This window comes from Aquila chrysaetos, chromosome 1 (genome assembly GCF_900496995.4).
Source record: "Aquila chrysaetos chrysaetos chromosome 1, bAquChr1.4, whole genome shotgun sequence".
Lineage (NCBI taxonomy): Eukaryota > Metazoa > Chordata > Aves > Accipitriformes > Accipitridae > Aquila > Aquila chrysaetos.
In genome coordinates this window covers 29,361,807-29,379,660 of record NC_044004.1, presented here as the reverse complement: position 1 = coordinate 29,379,660, position 17,854 = coordinate 29,361,807, and the positions used below count along the sequence as shown (strand labels likewise).

Here is a 17,854-nt window from a genome sequence, read left to right as displayed (position 1 = left end):
CTTCCCTGATCCCCAGATCATGAAGGAATGAAATGAATCCAGCCATCCTTCAGTTCCTTTTCGCCATCTCTGTCATCAGAATGGAACTTCTGCAGCATCTGCTGCTTTGGGTGCCACACAGTTTATAATTCTCTATTTTTGTTAGTCTTGTTGCCAGCATAAGGTAGTTTTTAGTGCGTTGCCCTGTAGAAAGTGAAAAGAGGCTGAAAATCAGATACTGCCAGAACTGCTTTGGAATGGTGAAGTTTATGCTTTGATGATTCAAGCCCTGCCGTTCATTGCAAAGCATGTTTCCCGCAACAGTATGCATTCTGTGCGACCCCAGCTTTTCCATATGTGCTAAATCAATACATACTGCTTTCTTTTCAGAGAGGACACAGAAACTGAGGCAGTTTTAAAAACTTTTCCTCATAGAATAATCCATGGGGGACTTTCCCTGTGGGAAAGACGACTGTTGGGTTGTGTCATTACAGATGCTCCTGTAAGCTACTGCTCTTCTGAATTCCAAGGCTCACTTTTTCTGGCAAAAGAAGCATTTTCTATATTGAAAATTTAATTCATCTTCACCCAGTCCCTAGGGGAAAGGAAGTGAAGGTAGTCATGAGTTTCCTTCTTTGGGACTGCATCAGACTGCATCTATTCCAATTCATGTATTGTAGTTCAGAGTTCAAGATCAATGCTCAGTGGGTGGTGCTTGTGCTTTGGGATGAGCTGGTCAGTGATTGTCAATCCGTCTTTCCATTCTTCTCTTCCTCAAACCTGTAACACTCAGTTCTGCCATATACAGAACCTAGCGTTTTAAAAACTAATGTACTAGAATCTTCCATGTCTGATCTGTTTGATACCAGAGAGATTTAACTTAGAAGTGATTTAACAGTGATAGTAATTGCCCAGAGCAATTGCCATTGCTCGTCACCTCAGAGAGCTCCTAGTTTCAAAGTAGCCTATACTGTCACTCCAGTATTACTGAAAGTTACTTGAGAGTGTCTCAGATTCAGGAAGCATTTCCTAGGAAGAAAGACTCTCATTTTTTCCCCTTGCTGCCTCTGAATGAAGCAGTAAGAAATCAGTCACGTGCTCCTTGCATTGTCATCTCATTAGGATTCAGAGAGCAGTCAGGGCATCCTCTTGGAAATGAAACCACTGATAACATTGAGGAGCTTTCCATCCCAGGTCTCTCAGACCTGCAGCTCTGCATTCATGTAACAATACAGCATATATCTGTAATATACAGTTATGCCTGCTCTGAACTTCCATGGCCCAGTGGTGTGACACAGAGATTTCATCCATTGCTCCTGCTTCCGTTGTCAAATCTTTTGGTGGGTGGATTATTTTGCCTATGTTAGAGTTGTCCCAGAACCAGTGGGACCTGGAGATTATAGAAGCAGAACATCCTACGGTTGTCAGGCTCTCCCCAACCTCCTGCATTTTCGCATCTGTGGGAACAGACACAGATAGCTGAGCCCACCTTGCCTTAACAGCCTGTGAGTTTTTGCCATCATACAGTGTTGAGGGACAGACATTGCTGAGAGACAGCTTATTGTTTGAAAGATGCTAGTTCTGTGCACATGCAAATATTGTCTGAATGGATAATATATTCGAAAGAGTTATCAGGAACTGTGGAGTAAGTAGCTATCTTCTTTTTTTTTTCTTGCTGTTTGATTTGTAGCAACATGTAACAAAAGAATTAAGTACTAAATGCCTTTTTTAAGCTTCAGTTTGTCCCTGCTCAGCCATTTTAAAGGTGTAAGTTTAAATAATTTGTAGTGCATGTAGACAAGGCTGGAAAGGAGGTCTGAAATGACGATTGAATGTGTTCGGAAGTTATTACCAATTCTCCTTTCCCCTATAAAGTCAGAGTATATGGATTAGTGTTGATAGTGGTCTGGAAGGGCTAAGAACCCAGATGGTTTCCATTTGCTTTTTCCTCACGACAGATAGGATTATTATGTGACTTTTGGAGATTTCCAAAGAAAATATGAATGGGAGGAAAGCTGGCATCTGTTCTAGGGATGACAATTAAATTGAATAGTCCTAGCCATAAATACAGTAGGATTTTTCTTCTTTGACAGAAAAATTCACCAGATTGTTACTGGTTCAGTGACTTAGATGGAAGTTTTTATCCTACAAATCCTTATATGATCCATAAACCTTTGATACTATATCAAAGTTACAGTCAAACACGTACACCGATGTAAGTGTCTTGTTAACCCACTTAATCTTGAGTTTTCTGTATCAGCTCGTTGTTTCACAACTTCGACAATAATGAATAGTTTTAATCTCTAGTCACCTCTTCAGTTATTTCTGTCAAGGTGTCCTGGTAGTTTAAAAAAAAAATATCCTCTTTCTTTGTTTTCTCCTACTGAAGCAAAATGTTCAAAGATTACATGTTTCTTAACAAAGTGGTATCCTATAGAGAAATGAATGAGTCACCTCTAAATTTTATAGATAGTAGGTTATCAACCTGTGAGACATTGTGTAAGTCTATTTTCATCTTTGGGAAGAGGACAAATAAATATCCAGCTATGCTGAACAGATGAAGCTTTGCTTTGACTCTAAGCCATGTCCTTTCCTTTGATCAATATTGCTGCTGCTCTTATCCTTGGTCTAAGGGTTAGTATCTTTTTAGTCACATTTCAGAAAAAAAAGTCAGTAGTATAAAGTTAACATTACATATTCAAATCCAAAATTTTAATTTCTTCTAGGCAGACATTTATAATGTAAGAATAATCTATACATTTTAGGGAAAAAAAGAATAAGAAATGCATGAAACATAAGGAGACAAATGCTTCTAAGAAGATTCCTGCCATTTGTTTAGCTTGCATTGCAGTTTAGCATCCAATTCATGTCATTGAAAGCTTCTGATTTTAAATAGGTTAAGTAATTGTATAATCAGCAATGCACATGGCACATATATGATGTACTGGTCACCTTCACGTTCAGGCGGCTAAGCCTACTGATCAGGCATTAATAGGAAAAAAGAAAAAGGTTAACCAATTATGAGGTCTAGTTGCCTTCTGTGGGATGGGGCTTCTGGTGGGATTTCTACACAGGCGGTGATTGATACACTGAATGGGAGCCACAGGGCAGGCAGGATTTCTTTTTGTCCCTTCTAGTTTTCCAGGCTTGAAAGCTGCTTTTAAGAGGAGGTTTTCCTCAAACTGTGTCCCTCTACCCCCTCAAAATGTTTTTTCAAAATCTTTTTATTGTGACAAATTAGGCCACTAAGGTGGGTTTTTTTTTTTATGGTTTCCACTTTTGCTTTCAGGTGCTAACGGCTCTTGTGCAGGCATCTGCTTACTGAATTCCCAGCAAAGCAGGAACCTGAAGCGAGCACTGTGTTACTCCCCTGCCTGTTGAACTGTGATTCTCAACAAGGTATAGCAAGAGACTTGCCATCGCTGCTCAACTTGCTTAGCAAACCTCAATGCAGTGGGTAGTCAGGAAGGCATTAGAGTGGTCTCTGGGTGTGTTCAGAAAAACAGCATGGCACAGCTGAAACTTTCATGAGCAATTATTGCAAGCCCTAGAAACTTAAAGAAAACTAGTAACCCTGAAGCATAAATTCTGCATAAATTAAAGATTAATTTCCCCCAAACACTTTGCCACTGCGTGCTGAGGTAGGCTGAATGGACGTTCATGTTCTGGTATTGAGAAATATCAGATAATGCTAACCATAGTCTAGTTCTTAAAATTAACGTCTTCCATAGACACTTCAGTTTTTGAAAAATCTTTTATGTCTTCCATATGTTTACTAAATCTTGCTCAGCTTATGAAGCATGGCAACATCACACATCTTTGCCACCAGCTGTTAGTAATAAAGAAGAGAGAGTTTAGAATTGTAGTAAGTTTGCCATCAGCTGAACTGTTTTCTTAATCTGAATGTTCTTGAAAATTCAACAAAGTTCGATTGTAAATATGGGAATCTTCCATTGTTGTAGCTGGAAGTTTACATCAGTGAAATTACAAATAATCGTAAATATGTACAATATATAAGTAAGTATGTAAACAACATTTATGCCAAAGTGGAATCATTATTCAGCAGCACTTCTTTTGAAAAAGGAAGAGATTCGAACACACTGCTATTGAAGAGGTGATACTACTGTTCTCTAGTAGTGATAAATATCCTTATTTTCCTCTCTTCTGATTAAAATTTTGAAGAGTGATCAGTACTGACTCTATATGATGGCTAAATGGTGTGTCTAATTCTCATTTTAAATGAGGTGGAGAGCAGTTATTGGTATCACACCGGATATATGGAATCCAAGAAAATCCTTTCTTCTCCATTTCTGCCCCTTTCCATGAGATGTTAAGCATAGAACGCCTGTAATGGAGAACCAAGGTCAATAGTTTGCATGTGAATAAGTTTCTGATTTCTAAATCAAATCTTCTCAGGGAGACCAATTATTACATTATTTATTTAGATTTATTTCAGTATCAAATAGATGCTTTTCAAAGTGCCTTTATAATCCACTACGTTGCCAAGATAAAACACTGGACCCTTTCCCAAAAGAACTAGATGAAATGAGAATAAGCTCCTCAGAGCTCCAGATCTCCTGGCTGCAGTGCTTATGTCTGAGTGACCAACTCATTTCCACCTCCCTCAAAGCCTTTAGAAAGGGAAGAATGAATTATGGAAGAGATGTTGCACCAAGAGCTAGCTCTCTTAAACTAAGCATATGCTGTAAGATAGTAACTTGGACACTGGTAACACCACTGGCACCACAGCATTCATCTGTCATCCCGGATAAAAACAGACTTGGAACTCAGTGTGTCGGCGGCTCTGGTAGCTGGTCATACCTCAGCTAGAAAGTTCAAAGCGAGAGTGGGTTACGTCTGAGGGGTCTGCAGTCGTGCTGTTTGGACAACACTGTAGGCATACTCCAAGGGAGTTCTGGCTTGGCAGGCAGTAGTGCAGGGTCTCAAACACACGGATAACTGGAACACCATAGTTGTGTTTGGATTTTGTTTCAGCAACTTCACTGCTGGCTTTGTCTCAAACTCAAGCTGGAGCAGATCAGAACTGTGTTGTCACAGAGCTGGGTGAGACATAACCTGAATGTCACCTTGTGTCTTCTGAGCTTCTCATGCATATCTCCACAATTTCTCAGTTCCAAAGTTGTCTCAGTGCCTCACAAAACTGCTGAAATAATTTGTCAGGAGTTAAGAACCCCAAATTTGTGCAAAAGAAATGAAGGAAAGAATACCACATCAATGTTCGTTAGTTTGAATTGGTGACTTCTGCTCATGCCCGGTTTGGATTTTTACTACACTGTATCTCCTGCTGGACCAATAACAGCTTGAAAGGTCGGCTGAACAGAAGTGGCCAATGGGTCTCTATGGTGGTCTGAAAGGCAAAAAACCTACCTTACTTTACACATTCTATCTTCTGTACAGAGAAGAAATATCACCTACACAGTTACCTCTACTTACTTTAAGTGAAAATATAAGTCAGGAAGGTTAAATGTCTTTCAGGTTTCTGCTTCAGCCAAAAGAATCTGGCTGGACATAGCATCTAGCACCAACAAAATAATTCTCTTGGAAGGAGGTGCCCATCTTTATATGACATTTCCCTTACTGAGATACTGTATATTTCAGATTGGTATGATGACTCAATATGTTTATATTTCAGTGGTTAAAATAGGGGTAAATCAGAATATTTTATTTCATGGATGGGAAAGGAGGTCTGGTCATCAAAATGAATGTTGAATTAATTATGTCAGCAATTTGTAATTTGTCTGAGGATATGGAATCTCCTGGGAGAAGTTACAGGATTACATTGTGCAAATAACAATTCTTGTGATAATAACATGCTTCTCATGTTTGCTGCCTTGCTGTATGAAAAGGCTTGCTGGGGGGGGTTGTTTTTTTGTTGTTTTTTTTTTGGTTTGGTTTGGTTTTTTTGCTGCCTTGTTGTACGAAAAGGTTTTTTTTTCCCTAAATTGGAATAGAGTTGGTAAAATCATGGGAGCTGACCACAGAGCACTGCTTCGACATTAGAAGAGGAACAATATCAAGGATATAGAACAAACTGCAGATAATTTTCATAATCTAACATATTTTCCATACACGAACTATTGCTTGGCTGGGTAGCAGATTCCTCAGTGGCATTATGAAGACTTTTACCAGGCCACCTGTTTACTGCCCCCTAATGACATTCTTTCTGCATTTCACAGTAGTACATTCTTGTCTTCATTCCACTTCTTTCCAGCATAAACACTACATAGTACTTTGGTGTATGGCTTGCTCAAGATATTTTGATGCTTCTGATCCAATAGTTGTCTTCTACATTTCTTTGTAGAGACCCATCATGCACAGAAGATACTACAGTAGGCTGTTAGCCCTAATGATATTTCTTTATTGGGAGAACATCTGTTAGGTTTGTGGTGACAACAGCAGAAGATATTTTTGTCAAGTGCTTATACCATGATTCAGGCTGTTTTATAGACTAGTAACTTAGATACATTTTGTGTCTAAAAGGAAAATTGCATGCTACCATAGGCTTTTCACCCATAAATCTTAACGTAATCTGTCATTTCTGTGCTTTAATATGAGAGGCATGTTATTGAAATGACACCCATGAGATCAAATTCTCCCCACATCTTGCAGAAGATAAGCTGTGAATTTTGGTCCAATGAATTTTTAGTCTTTCTGTACTAAGATGGGACTGTGGTTTTTTTCCACCTTACTTTTTTCTGCCTCTGTAGTTTCAGAAAATCAACTGTGAGCAGTCTGATCCAGCAGTCCTAGATAAGCCTAGGATTTTTAAAAAATCTGCACTGAAATTAGCTCAGAGTTACTCCATGGTGTGTTTCCTTTATTGCAGTCATTACTGAAAGAATGGCACTCAGGTAAGCAGTGGTTAATGGCATTTCATTAGGGACAGAATTTTTTAGCTGTCAGAAGAAATTATCTCATGTTTTTAAGCATCCTGTATTCTGACTATATTCTTGTTTAATACAAAACCTGATTGTATTAAAAGCAAATGTCAGTGTTTGGGTTTTAAGGCAACAAGTCATTTCCTAACTACGGTGCACACAGTATTTAATTCAAAAAAGTCTTTCTTGAATCAAGTTTTCTGACAACAGTGGTAGGAAGGGAACTTGCACCAGTGTTCAAGTATTGAGAATACGCTTTGGTCCAGTGCTGTGCTAAATCTATTTTATGCCAAAATCTCCAGCATTTAGGGCTGGTTTCTTTCAGTGTGCCCTGAATGATTCTGCTTCTAAGTCTTGTCCTTCCTTTGGAAAGGGAATAAATGTGTATCTACAAGGTACCTCAGTCTTACAGACTTAGAGAATGACTCAGAGAAACTATTGACTACACAGAGAGTTGAGGGAGACTGGTTTCTTATCTTGGGCACTAACCTAGAATCTTGGAGTGAGCCAAGTGAATAAGCACGTAGCACCCCTGTTTCCTTCTACAGGCCCATATTTCTCTGAAGATTCCATTATTTATGCCTTTAGTCCATTATTTATGCCTCTATTCCATTATTTATTAGAATTGAGAGGACAGAGCATGTCTGAAGTTTATGCTGATACTGTTGGCATAGTAGTGCACTTAAAACTGGTGCACATATTCTTTGTGTATTGCAATATTTGGTGGCAAGGGGACAAGAAACAGTATCAGGGAATATATAATGAGTAGGTATAATGCATTTATGCTTATCTACAGGACACTATTAAATTTTCATTGATCATATAGGAACCATTAGCACTATCTCTAGTTTTATTTCATATTCACCACAGAAATGGATGGAAAGAGCTCATGTAAATGTTCAAGTGATGAAAAACTGGCAAAATTGGAAAACTGGCAAAATTAAGTTTTTCCTTGCTGAGTCACCAATGATGATTTTAAATAGGTTTAGTGTTTTTCATGAGGTCTTTTCCTGTAGAAGGGAAAAATACAACATGCTGTTTAGTTTCCTACAAATATTTACTTTGCTATTAGACAAAACTAGCAAGTCGTGGTGTTTAGAAAAGCATGTCTTTCACAATCTAATATTCTTTTCTGGAGCAGCCACTGAAGGCAAATTTGGATACAACAGTCCCTTTTAAATTCTGTGGTAGTTGTCAATGCAAAGTCTGAGGTTTATTGTTGCCTTCAGGAGTTGAAAAGAAAGAAGATGTTTGAGGTTCTCATTTAGCATGAATATTTGCCTAAAGTAGCTAGTACCCACAATGCCAGTAGACTTTAGAAAAAATTTCTCACAGAAACAGAGGAACATAAGCAGCTCACTGTTTTCATTGGCACGCGTTTAATGTTTCGCCTAGGTTAACTCTGAGGCATCTGTACAACAGTGGTGGTAACTGCTCTCAGTTACACACTTATGCTTGGGATGATTAAGACCTCATGTACCTCCAAAATACTCAATATCACCTCTTCCTGACAAGAGTAGTCAAAAAAATTGATGATGAATACTACTTCTGTGTGGTTTCTCAATTCTTTGAGAAAACAATTTTGTTGTTTATTGATAACATAAGTTTTTTACTCCTAAGACAAACTCTTTGGAGTCATGGGTCAGCATTTACCTTACCTTACTGGGTAGAGTTGGGCACTTTTGCCAGGGATTTGCGAGAAGTACATCTTGATTGGGAGTCATTCCTTTAGGAGAACAAGCTGGATCTTACATTTGTTTTTCTTGAAGAAACTAAGAGTCAGCTCTTGAGTGCCCTAATCACTGGGCGGTGTAGTGATGGTCCTGCTCCCTGTTATCTGGCCCAGCAGAACTGTGTTCTTATTTACAAAATATTGTGACTTCAAGGGGTAGTTCCTTGAAGAACTTCAGTCCTGCTCTGATTCAGGAGGAGTCTATGTTCAGGTGGTTGTGATACTCTACCGAGTTGTAGATCTGATTTTTAGCTGCTGTAGAGGGAATTGAACTCAACAGCCCCGTTTTCTGAGGAAGCACTGTAACCACTTGTTTTGGGTTTGTGTGGCAGGGTTTTGGTAGCGGGGGAGGGGCTGCAGGGGTGGCTCCTGTGAGAAGCTGCGAGAAGCTTCCCTGGCTCCAGGTCGGACCCGCCTCTGGCCAAGGCCGAGCCCATCTGGGAGAACAGATCTGAGAAGGGGAACCTGCAGTGAGTAGGGGGATGGGAATGTGAGAGGAACCCCTCTGCAGACACCGAGGTCAGTGAGGAAGGCGGGGGAGGAGGTGCACTGGAGGAGGGGATGCCCCTGCAGCCCGTGGTGAGACGGCAGGCTGTCCCCCCCCAGCCCATGGAGGGGAGCGGGGGAGCGGAGGCCCCCCAAGATGGCCGTGACTCCATGGGAAAGCCGACGCTGGAGCAGTCTGTGACTGAAGGACTGCAGCTCGTGGGAGGGACCCACCCTGGAGCAGTCTGTGAAGGACTGTCTCCCGTGGGAGGGACCCCACAGTGGAGCAGGGGACGGATGAGGAGTCCTGCCCCTGAGGAGGAAGGAGCGGCAGAGACGGCGTGTGACGAACTGACCCCAACCCCCATTCCCTGTCCCCCTGCACTGCTGGGGGTGAGAAGGTAGAGAAAATGGGGAGTAAAGTTAAGCTTGGGAAGAAGGGAGGGGTGGCGGGAAGGTGTCTAAGATTTGGTTTTACTTCCCATTATCCTTGATTTGATTTGATTTGTAGTAAATTAAATTGATTTTGTTTTTTCCTCAAGTTGAGCCTGTCTTTTGCCTGTGACTGTAATTGGTGAGTGATCCCTCCATGTCCTTGTCTCGACCCACAAGCCTTTCGTAATATTTTCTCCTTGTCGCACCGGGATGGGGGGGGGGGGGGAAGGAGCGGTTTCGTGGTGCTGGGCTTATACCACTGCACAGTTAGAAAGGGCAATTTTATGCCATTTTTCTCTCTTTTTTTTTTTTTTTTTGGCTGTGCTCTCAAAAGTAGTTATGGCAGCTGTGTTTTGGGAGATCTGTCTTCTTAACAGAGCTGTGTTATTTCTCTGTTACCTGCTCTCAGGTGTCCCAAGGGGGTCTAATACAGGCTGTGAAAACCAAGGTTATGGAATTCAGGGAAGCCTGCCATGAGTAACTGCTAAACTGCTATATTCCAGCATGACCAGAAGCAAAACTTAGAGGCAGACTTTGAAGACTTTAATATGAAAACGTAGGCAAGTGTGGACTGTAGGAAGTTACATAGTCAAGCAGGGATCGTCTAAATGTCACTTGGATATAGGTTCCTAAAAGTCACCTAAATACTTATCTGTGCCTGGCTATTTGAGGTGTTACTTGCGGGTAAGGGCAGTAATTTAGCTGAGATATCCCGAAATCTTGGATTGCAGCATTTGCAACTTCTGAATAAGCTGTTGTTTAAAAAGAAACCACTTCTGACAACAAATTAACTTTCTCCAACATTCTTGATATTTCTCTTGTGAGAAATGGTGATGATCAGATTACGGACCTTGTCAACTCACCCAGGCTGTCCCTTTTCAATAGACAGAGCTACCACTCTTATTATTCTCACCCTGAGCTGGCTGTTTCAGATGTTCAGATAACTCTACCATCTTTAAGTTGACCATCAACTTACATCCTTCTTGCTAGATAAGCCCAGTAGTAGGACGGTGCTGAGACTGAATCACTGGAATAGGAAGAAGGTTATCAAGTGAGATACTGCTAGTACCTCACACCATACTGGTACCGTATGCATTTTCAATGTTACCTGGTCTTTGAACAGTGGAAGTAGCAAAAAAAGTCATATGGGACACTGCACTGGATGGGTCTCAAGGAGATCAGATAACATGTGATGCTTAGCAGTATCAGAAGAGTTACATACAGCGGCACATTTCTGTTGTCTGTACAGTGTCTGCAGTGTCTAGTAACCAGGAGTATCAGAAATAGATGATATTCTAATATTATCAGCCGGGAAAATTTCCTTACAAATAGTCTTTGTGCCATGCTGGTGCAAGAGACATTGCGGAATGATGGAAAGTTATGCTGTAAATCCCACTTATGCCTACAGTCAAGCAGTAAATGGGGAGTGAGGTTGGGGGGATATAAATCTAGTCTCTGCGCAGCAATTCCCTAAGAAATAGTTCAACTTCCATTTATGCCAGTCAGTCTGGTAACCTGTTCTTCACAGGAAGGCACTTAGAGCAGAGCCAGCCAAAGGGATAACCCACAGAGACGGGCATTTACATGACTAATAATATATATGTTGTAGACCTCAGTCTCTTGAGGTTCTTTGGGGGGAGGCTGTCAGGGTAATGGATGCATTTACACTCGAGTCCTGTCACGAACAACTTCAACGTGATTGATCTTCCTGACAAAGAGGATAATCTATTAGTTATCCTTTGGGAAGACATTGTCTGGAATTAATAATCCTATCATCCAATTTCACCTTATCATAGGGAAAATTGTAATTTTTTTTTAGTCAATTTTGAATAAAGATGTGTTAACTTCATAACAACAGTTTCAGTCTTGCTATTACATATTCATATGGAATTTTGTTTTTATTTCTGTTTAAAAAGTATGACATTTTTCCAGTATATGAGATCATAGTCTTAATGGAGTTATGTTTAAAAGTATATATATTAAATACACGTTTAGGCTTTTGCAAAGGTTTGAATTTTTGTACTTTGTGCAGCTCAGTTGAATTCAGAAAATAATTTTTCTCTATTCTTCTATATTCCATTTATAGAACAGAAAATATTAGTTGCAAACTCTACAGAATACTGTGATAAGTTATAATTTTGCAAAGTACTTAGAAAATGAGACAGCATTATTGTGCATAATAAGTGGAACAGTCGTTATCACTTCTGTTGTCACATAAAACAAAGATTATAATAGTTGCTTGATTCCTTAATAAAAGAAACTTAAGAACATGGAGCTCTCGAAGAATTAGTAATGGATTATTTTTAATTATAAGATAAGCGGTATTTAGCCTAACTGCTTAAATTTATTATGTATTTTACATTTTTTCAAATGAAATGCCTATCCAACTTCTAGTTCATCAGAAATGTTTAGAAATTTCAATGAAGCTCTAAGTCTGTGGATATTGGCTGAACTAAACTGTTATATGGATTACACTAGGCTGTCCACCAAAAAGAATGTTTACATACAACTTTTCATTAAGAATCTAAAAGCCATTTATAGCATATATTTAAATCACATAGCTGTTCTGTGTAGTGGGGAGGACTGCTATTGAAAACATAGGAGTTACTAATTGACACCAGAATGATAAAACTGGCTCTTTTGTTTTTCAGGTCTTAGGAACAGATGAGGATAATATGGGGGATGGTTGCTCTCAGAAACTGGCTTCTGCCAAGTTCCTTCGACTTTTGCTCCTAATACTGATTCCGTGCATCTGTGCCCTTATCCTTTTGTTGGTGATCCTGCTTACCTTTGTAGGTGAGTGCTAACAGAGTAAGTTGACACATTTTTAATTAAGGAGACTAAAACTGAGACTGCATTCTCAAGTGCAAATGTAACTGTGGACAATAAAGATATATCTGAGCACATCTACCTTACAAACTAATCTACCTAGTGACTTAATAATGTTTGTTGCAGAGAAATAAATATGCTATTTAGGTTTATATATTTAAAACCTCTTTAAGGTACTGAAGAGGAAACCTTTTCTGAATTACTCAAAGTAGATTTTTGAGGAGCATGCTACCTTGAGCGTGTAGTATGTAGATGGTTTTCAGCAGTCATTTTACAAGTACAAAAAGATATTTATGTTAGAACTTTAGATCACTGTCAGCGGAATGGAATATTTATCCCTTTATGTCACACATTGATGTACAAGTCTGATTTTTATTTTCAGGTGAAATTTAACTTATAAATAGCCACAAATCTTTCTGAATAGCCTACAAAATATTACAGCTTAACTAAGGAAAAATATGAAATATGTATCAATGCAGAACTCCAAGTATGTTTTGTGGAAACTTGTTCCAAGTATATTAGACTTCATAATGGCTTAGTCTGTTAACTAACTCTGTGTCTGTTACAGAATTAAAAGGTAGTAATTTATTACAAAAATTTTTTTAAAAAGCCTTACATTTGTTACCTTTAGAGAAGCTGACATATCATTAAGTTGATTCAACTACAACATGAGAAAGACAGTAATGCTAGGTTAAAGCATTACTTTTTCAGGAAAAAAAAAAGGTTAAAAAATCATCTGCTTTCAGTGCTGGGGGTTTCTGGGATTTTTACTTCTTTTTTTGTTAATGAGAATATTTTCTAGTTGAGCTTCCTTAAGGACTTCACAAGCACATCTGTAACAAGTGGGGTAATGTGTGAGGTATACAGTTATAAATCTATTTTCCTATTTCAAACCCCCAACTTCAATCCACATCATAGAATCAAATAGTTAGCAAGCACAGGAAGAAACTAAACATGTCTCAATAGCACCTTCAGCACTGTCAAAATCAAGACAACTTAAATCTGTTTTCTCAATTCAGTCTGTAAAGGATTTGCAACAAGACGTTGTAGGCCTGTTCTTTTCATTTAGCTTAAGTTAGGGAAGTAAAAAAAAAAAAAACCAAAGCTAGTGAATGTTATGATTGACAAGTAAGTCTTGGGATGTATCTTTAAACTAAGAACAGTCTGCAGTGGATTAAGATCAAATAAGTCTGGCAATTAGGAAATATGATGCCATTCAATTTACTTTCCTTATGTTTAGCATTCCATTTGTATCCTTCATATCCTCTGCCCTAGATTTTCATTCTTTGGTGAGAAAGCAGATAAAAAAGCAGGTGTATTTATGTCAGCCCTACTCAGTCTCCTCCTCTGAGGCATGTATTGACATAACACTCATTAAAATGTATGAAATCCGCAGGGGAAATGGGACCTGTTCTGATCCTACTTAGGTAGCAAAAATTACTGTAGGGTGAAGAATAAGGCTTGGTGTTATTACCTAAGTCTAAAACTGGCAAAGCTCTCATCAGCATCTTTTGAATTAGTATAATTATATTTTAGTATTCTTCTCTCTCAGTTAGCAGCTTTCATTTTATGTGCATTGATAGCCTAGAACAAATATATCTGATGACTGGAATTAAATGAACAAATTCTGTGGGCATCTTTAAAGTGTGTGTAATAGAGTCTTTTCTATTTACTGAGAATACACTATATCCAGAATTGTAGTTCATATTCTTTTCAGATCAATAATAACTGAATTCTGTTACAGTCTAATACTGGTATGATGACTTACAATGTAAGAAATGAGTTGATAGTTCTGACTGGCTAACACAAATTATTCAATATATAGGGAATTCTGTTCTTATTTTTTCACAAAATGGAGGAGTTAAGTTCTGTGGTTTTCATTCTAGTATCATTCACTGGTGCTTAAAACATAAATGGAGAGCTCCAATATATTGTTTAGAACTTCTTTGCTTTGACTTTGGTAATGAACTCATCAGAAAATGAGGCCTTTGACATTTTGCAAGAGAGTATTTTGTTTCCTGTGGTAAATTTGTAAGTAATTACTCTCCTCCTTCTATAATATTTTTTAATTAAATGAGGCATATACACATGAAAAAGTGTGCATGCACCTTAGAACTTTCCTATTCGTTTTCCTTACATCTGTTTTGTTGCCTGCACATCATTGCAAGCTCTGATGTTGAAGAAGCTGAAAAGTTGGTATGGGTGGAAGGAGACAGGTAGAGCAGTACCTACTTGAGGTGTGTCGTGGCGGCCTGTATTCAGAATATGTCATTAATCAACCTTTCAAAAATTATTTACCATCAGAGTATTCAAGATGCAAAGCCCTTGAAAAAGTTATTTTGTTAGAACTGTGTACAAAGAAAGGACAAAGCAAATTATCAGTAAAGATACATATTATTTTGACTAAAGATACAAGAGACTTTTATGGTACATAGAAAAAAATATCAAGCTGAGTTGTTTAGCTTTCATTTCTCTTATGTACTTACACTCTGGCTCTGCATACTCTTCTGTCTCTCATCAGGAGCATAGCATGCTTGTCAATCTGTAGAAGAGAACTTTGTAATGAATGAACGTTGTTTCACTCATTGAAGTAGAAGCAGTACCAGTTGCTATGAAGGAAGTCTAGCCTTTAGACCATGGCGATAATAATTTGTTGATTACATCAGAGGACAGGAGGGCTTGGAATGGTGCTTGCTTTGGACTGTTGAAGACCTAACATGCAAGACCTTGGCCATTAAGACCTAACTCAGCAATATAAATTTGAAGGGGGGAGAAAAGGCTAGATTATACATGACTAAAATTACTGGTACCTTAAAATTTCATCTGACCCCTATAGACATCAAGAGCCTTCTAATAAGACTGGTCTGTAATTTTCTTCGGGGATAATAGTATAGTATAGTAAATTTTCATTACTTTCCAGAAAAACAAACAATAACTGAATCCATGGTTTTAATAGCTAAATCTTCCTTTAAAATGGAGAGATGTAAGATCACCTTCAACTTGTGTTAGAATCTGTAGTCTATGTCCCATTTTGCTTACACTGAAAAAGATACCTTAAATAATGAATAGTATGCAAATGTTACAAAGGTGAAAATTAACATGCTTGTAAGAATGAAAAACCTCTGGCATTTTAATTTTTTTCCTTACAGAGAAGAAGTGTTCTAAACCACTTGAAACATAGTTAAAAAGTCCTTCACGGCTGGTGAGCATTATACCAAATTAAAAATTTTTTTGATTGTACCATAATTGCTTACCATTGCATTTATTTCTCTGGGAAAACAAAATGCTTTATACTTACAGTTCCATAAAGGAAAATAAGTTATATTTATTTTATAGTGAAAAATGCATTCCGTGGTAGATGTCCCCTTCCTCCCATTCCTTCACATCAGTATCCTCAACTCATACTTACGTGATCTTCTGCCACGTCCTGTTAACAGCCATCCACAACTAATGCTTTGTCTATTGTTTTCTGTAGAATTCAGGACAAGTCTTGTGACACACATAAAGAATGGTTTCATGCATGTCAGACTTCTACAGTTCAGATGTAATTTTTGGGCATATGATCACACTGCAGGACCACGTCAAAGAAGCCTGCCTTTCAGGCAAGCAGCATACTCTCTTATCTATGCACAATGTTAGGCATTCATGCATTTTGCAAAATAATATTTTAAAAATCTGTTAGTCCATCAATACTGGTGGGAATGAGGATTACAATCAAAGTCTCTAAGATGCACTGTTGACTATGGATATGCAAATAATTGAGGTTTTGGTTCTTTCACCATCCTTACATTATCAGCGTTTATATTTTATATATATATATTTATATTAGTGTTTATATTTTGGCTCTGACATGTATTTTGAGATTAATTTTGGTTCTTGGTGAGAATTATTACAAGTGTTATGTGTGATGGGGTTGTATTTAGCATTTTCATCTTACTCTCCTTAAAAACAAAGCTCACTCTAATAGCTGCATTTTTATTATCCTTGTATAAGTATGAACTAGCATGGGCAGTTCTCAAATCATTCTGTTGTTTGGGAAATCTGTAGCAAGATGCTGTCCACCTGAGAGATGCTGTCAATGTTCTTGCATGTCACTGGTTGAACAGTGATCATTACTAGTATATCATCTGTGAGACCTGTATTCTCCTTTCCCTTCCCCTGCTGAGAACACAGAAGGAGCTGCTTCTCCTTCACAGAATAAACCTTAGGAAAAGTACCTTATAGTAAAACTGCTAGGCTTAGCTTTGTGGCAGTTGGATCTTCCACATTCATAAGGTAACATGCATATGTCAAGACTTCTCTATCAATTTGGGAACCCAACTGTACTGGCCCAGAAGGAACTTTTTGCCACACAGAGGAAGTTAAAGTTGCAGGGAGTTATAGTTATACTCTAGAGTAAAGGATCTTGATCCCTGAATCATTTGGAGATGCTGTTAGTTCTCCAAGTGATGTCAAGCCTTGAGGCATATGATGTCCTCAAAATCTAAAGTGACTAGCAGCATGAAGATCCGAAAGTTACAATTGTGAAAGCAACATGAAATATAAACAATTCCATTGTCAATCAATGGCAATATTTGCTGTAAGACAGGTGTTTAAATTTAGGAATTTAACACTAGCATATAAATAAGCCATTTGGTCCTAGGAGTTTTTCTGGTGGAAGATGGTAATCATGAGCTAAATGATCTGCTGGTTCTTTAATTTGATCTTGCCAACCCAGCTATATTATGGGGAATGTCCAAAGGAGTGTATCCCAGAGCAGCCTGTATTTCACCCATCTGTAAGAACTAATTTAGTCTAGCAAGCCTTCTTTATTGATACACCTGGAATGTTGGGGAAAAAAAAAAAGATGCTGTGAATACAGCTCCAGGTCAGAATGCCTGTTGTGAGACATCACTGAGGTCAGTGGGGAATTGTTTTTGTGATCTAGAGAATAATAATGAAAGTCTGTCAGTCCATCCAGCACAGATGGACAGAAGGTCACAGTGATCGAAGCATGGATTCTGGTGTGGCATAACTGATTCCCAAGGAGCCCATGGAGCTTTATTCAGTAGCCAGTGCAAAGTATTTAACACAGGCACAGAGTTCAGGACTGGTTTCTGAACTGCAATAGAGCCATTATGTGTATGTTACACTTCATTTCTTAGGTTAAGAAAAGCTTTATAAATAAAATTTTCTAGTTACATGACACATCATGCTCAAGAGACAGGGAAAAAAGATATCAGGTAAGATTTTTTCTTAGACCACAGAGTTATGACTGTAACTGGGAACTTTTGGGCAACAACAGCTGTTAATATGAAAGGTAGCTACTCTCTTCCCCTCCAGCCCTTTAACATGATCCTGATATTTTTGCTGAGACTTTGTTGTCTGAAAGCCAGGAGTTGATGAAAGGGAAAATCTCTCCTTTCTGCACAGGACCTTAGGAGCCGGGCTTTGTTGTGCAGCTTCTTTAAAAGATGCCGTCCACAAAGCCTACTTTGAGTTCCATTTTATCTGG

At 38.5% G+C, this 17,854-nt stretch overlaps 1 protein-coding gene across 2 annotated transcripts in view; it reads left to right on the top strand.

Annotated features, from left to right (window-relative positions):
• CORIN (corin, serine peptidase) overlaps nucleotides 1–17,854 on the top strand; it is a 170,494-nt gene that overhangs the window by 5,001 nt on the left and 147,639 nt on the right. For both annotated transcript variants that reach the window (XM_030011931.2, XM_030011921.2), the window contains exon 2: nucleotides 12,183–12,327. In XM_030011931.2, the coding sequence (XP_029867791.1) occupies nucleotides 12,183–12,327 (145 nt within the window). The remainder of the gene's footprint in view (nucleotides 1–12,182; nucleotides 12,328–17,854) is intronic.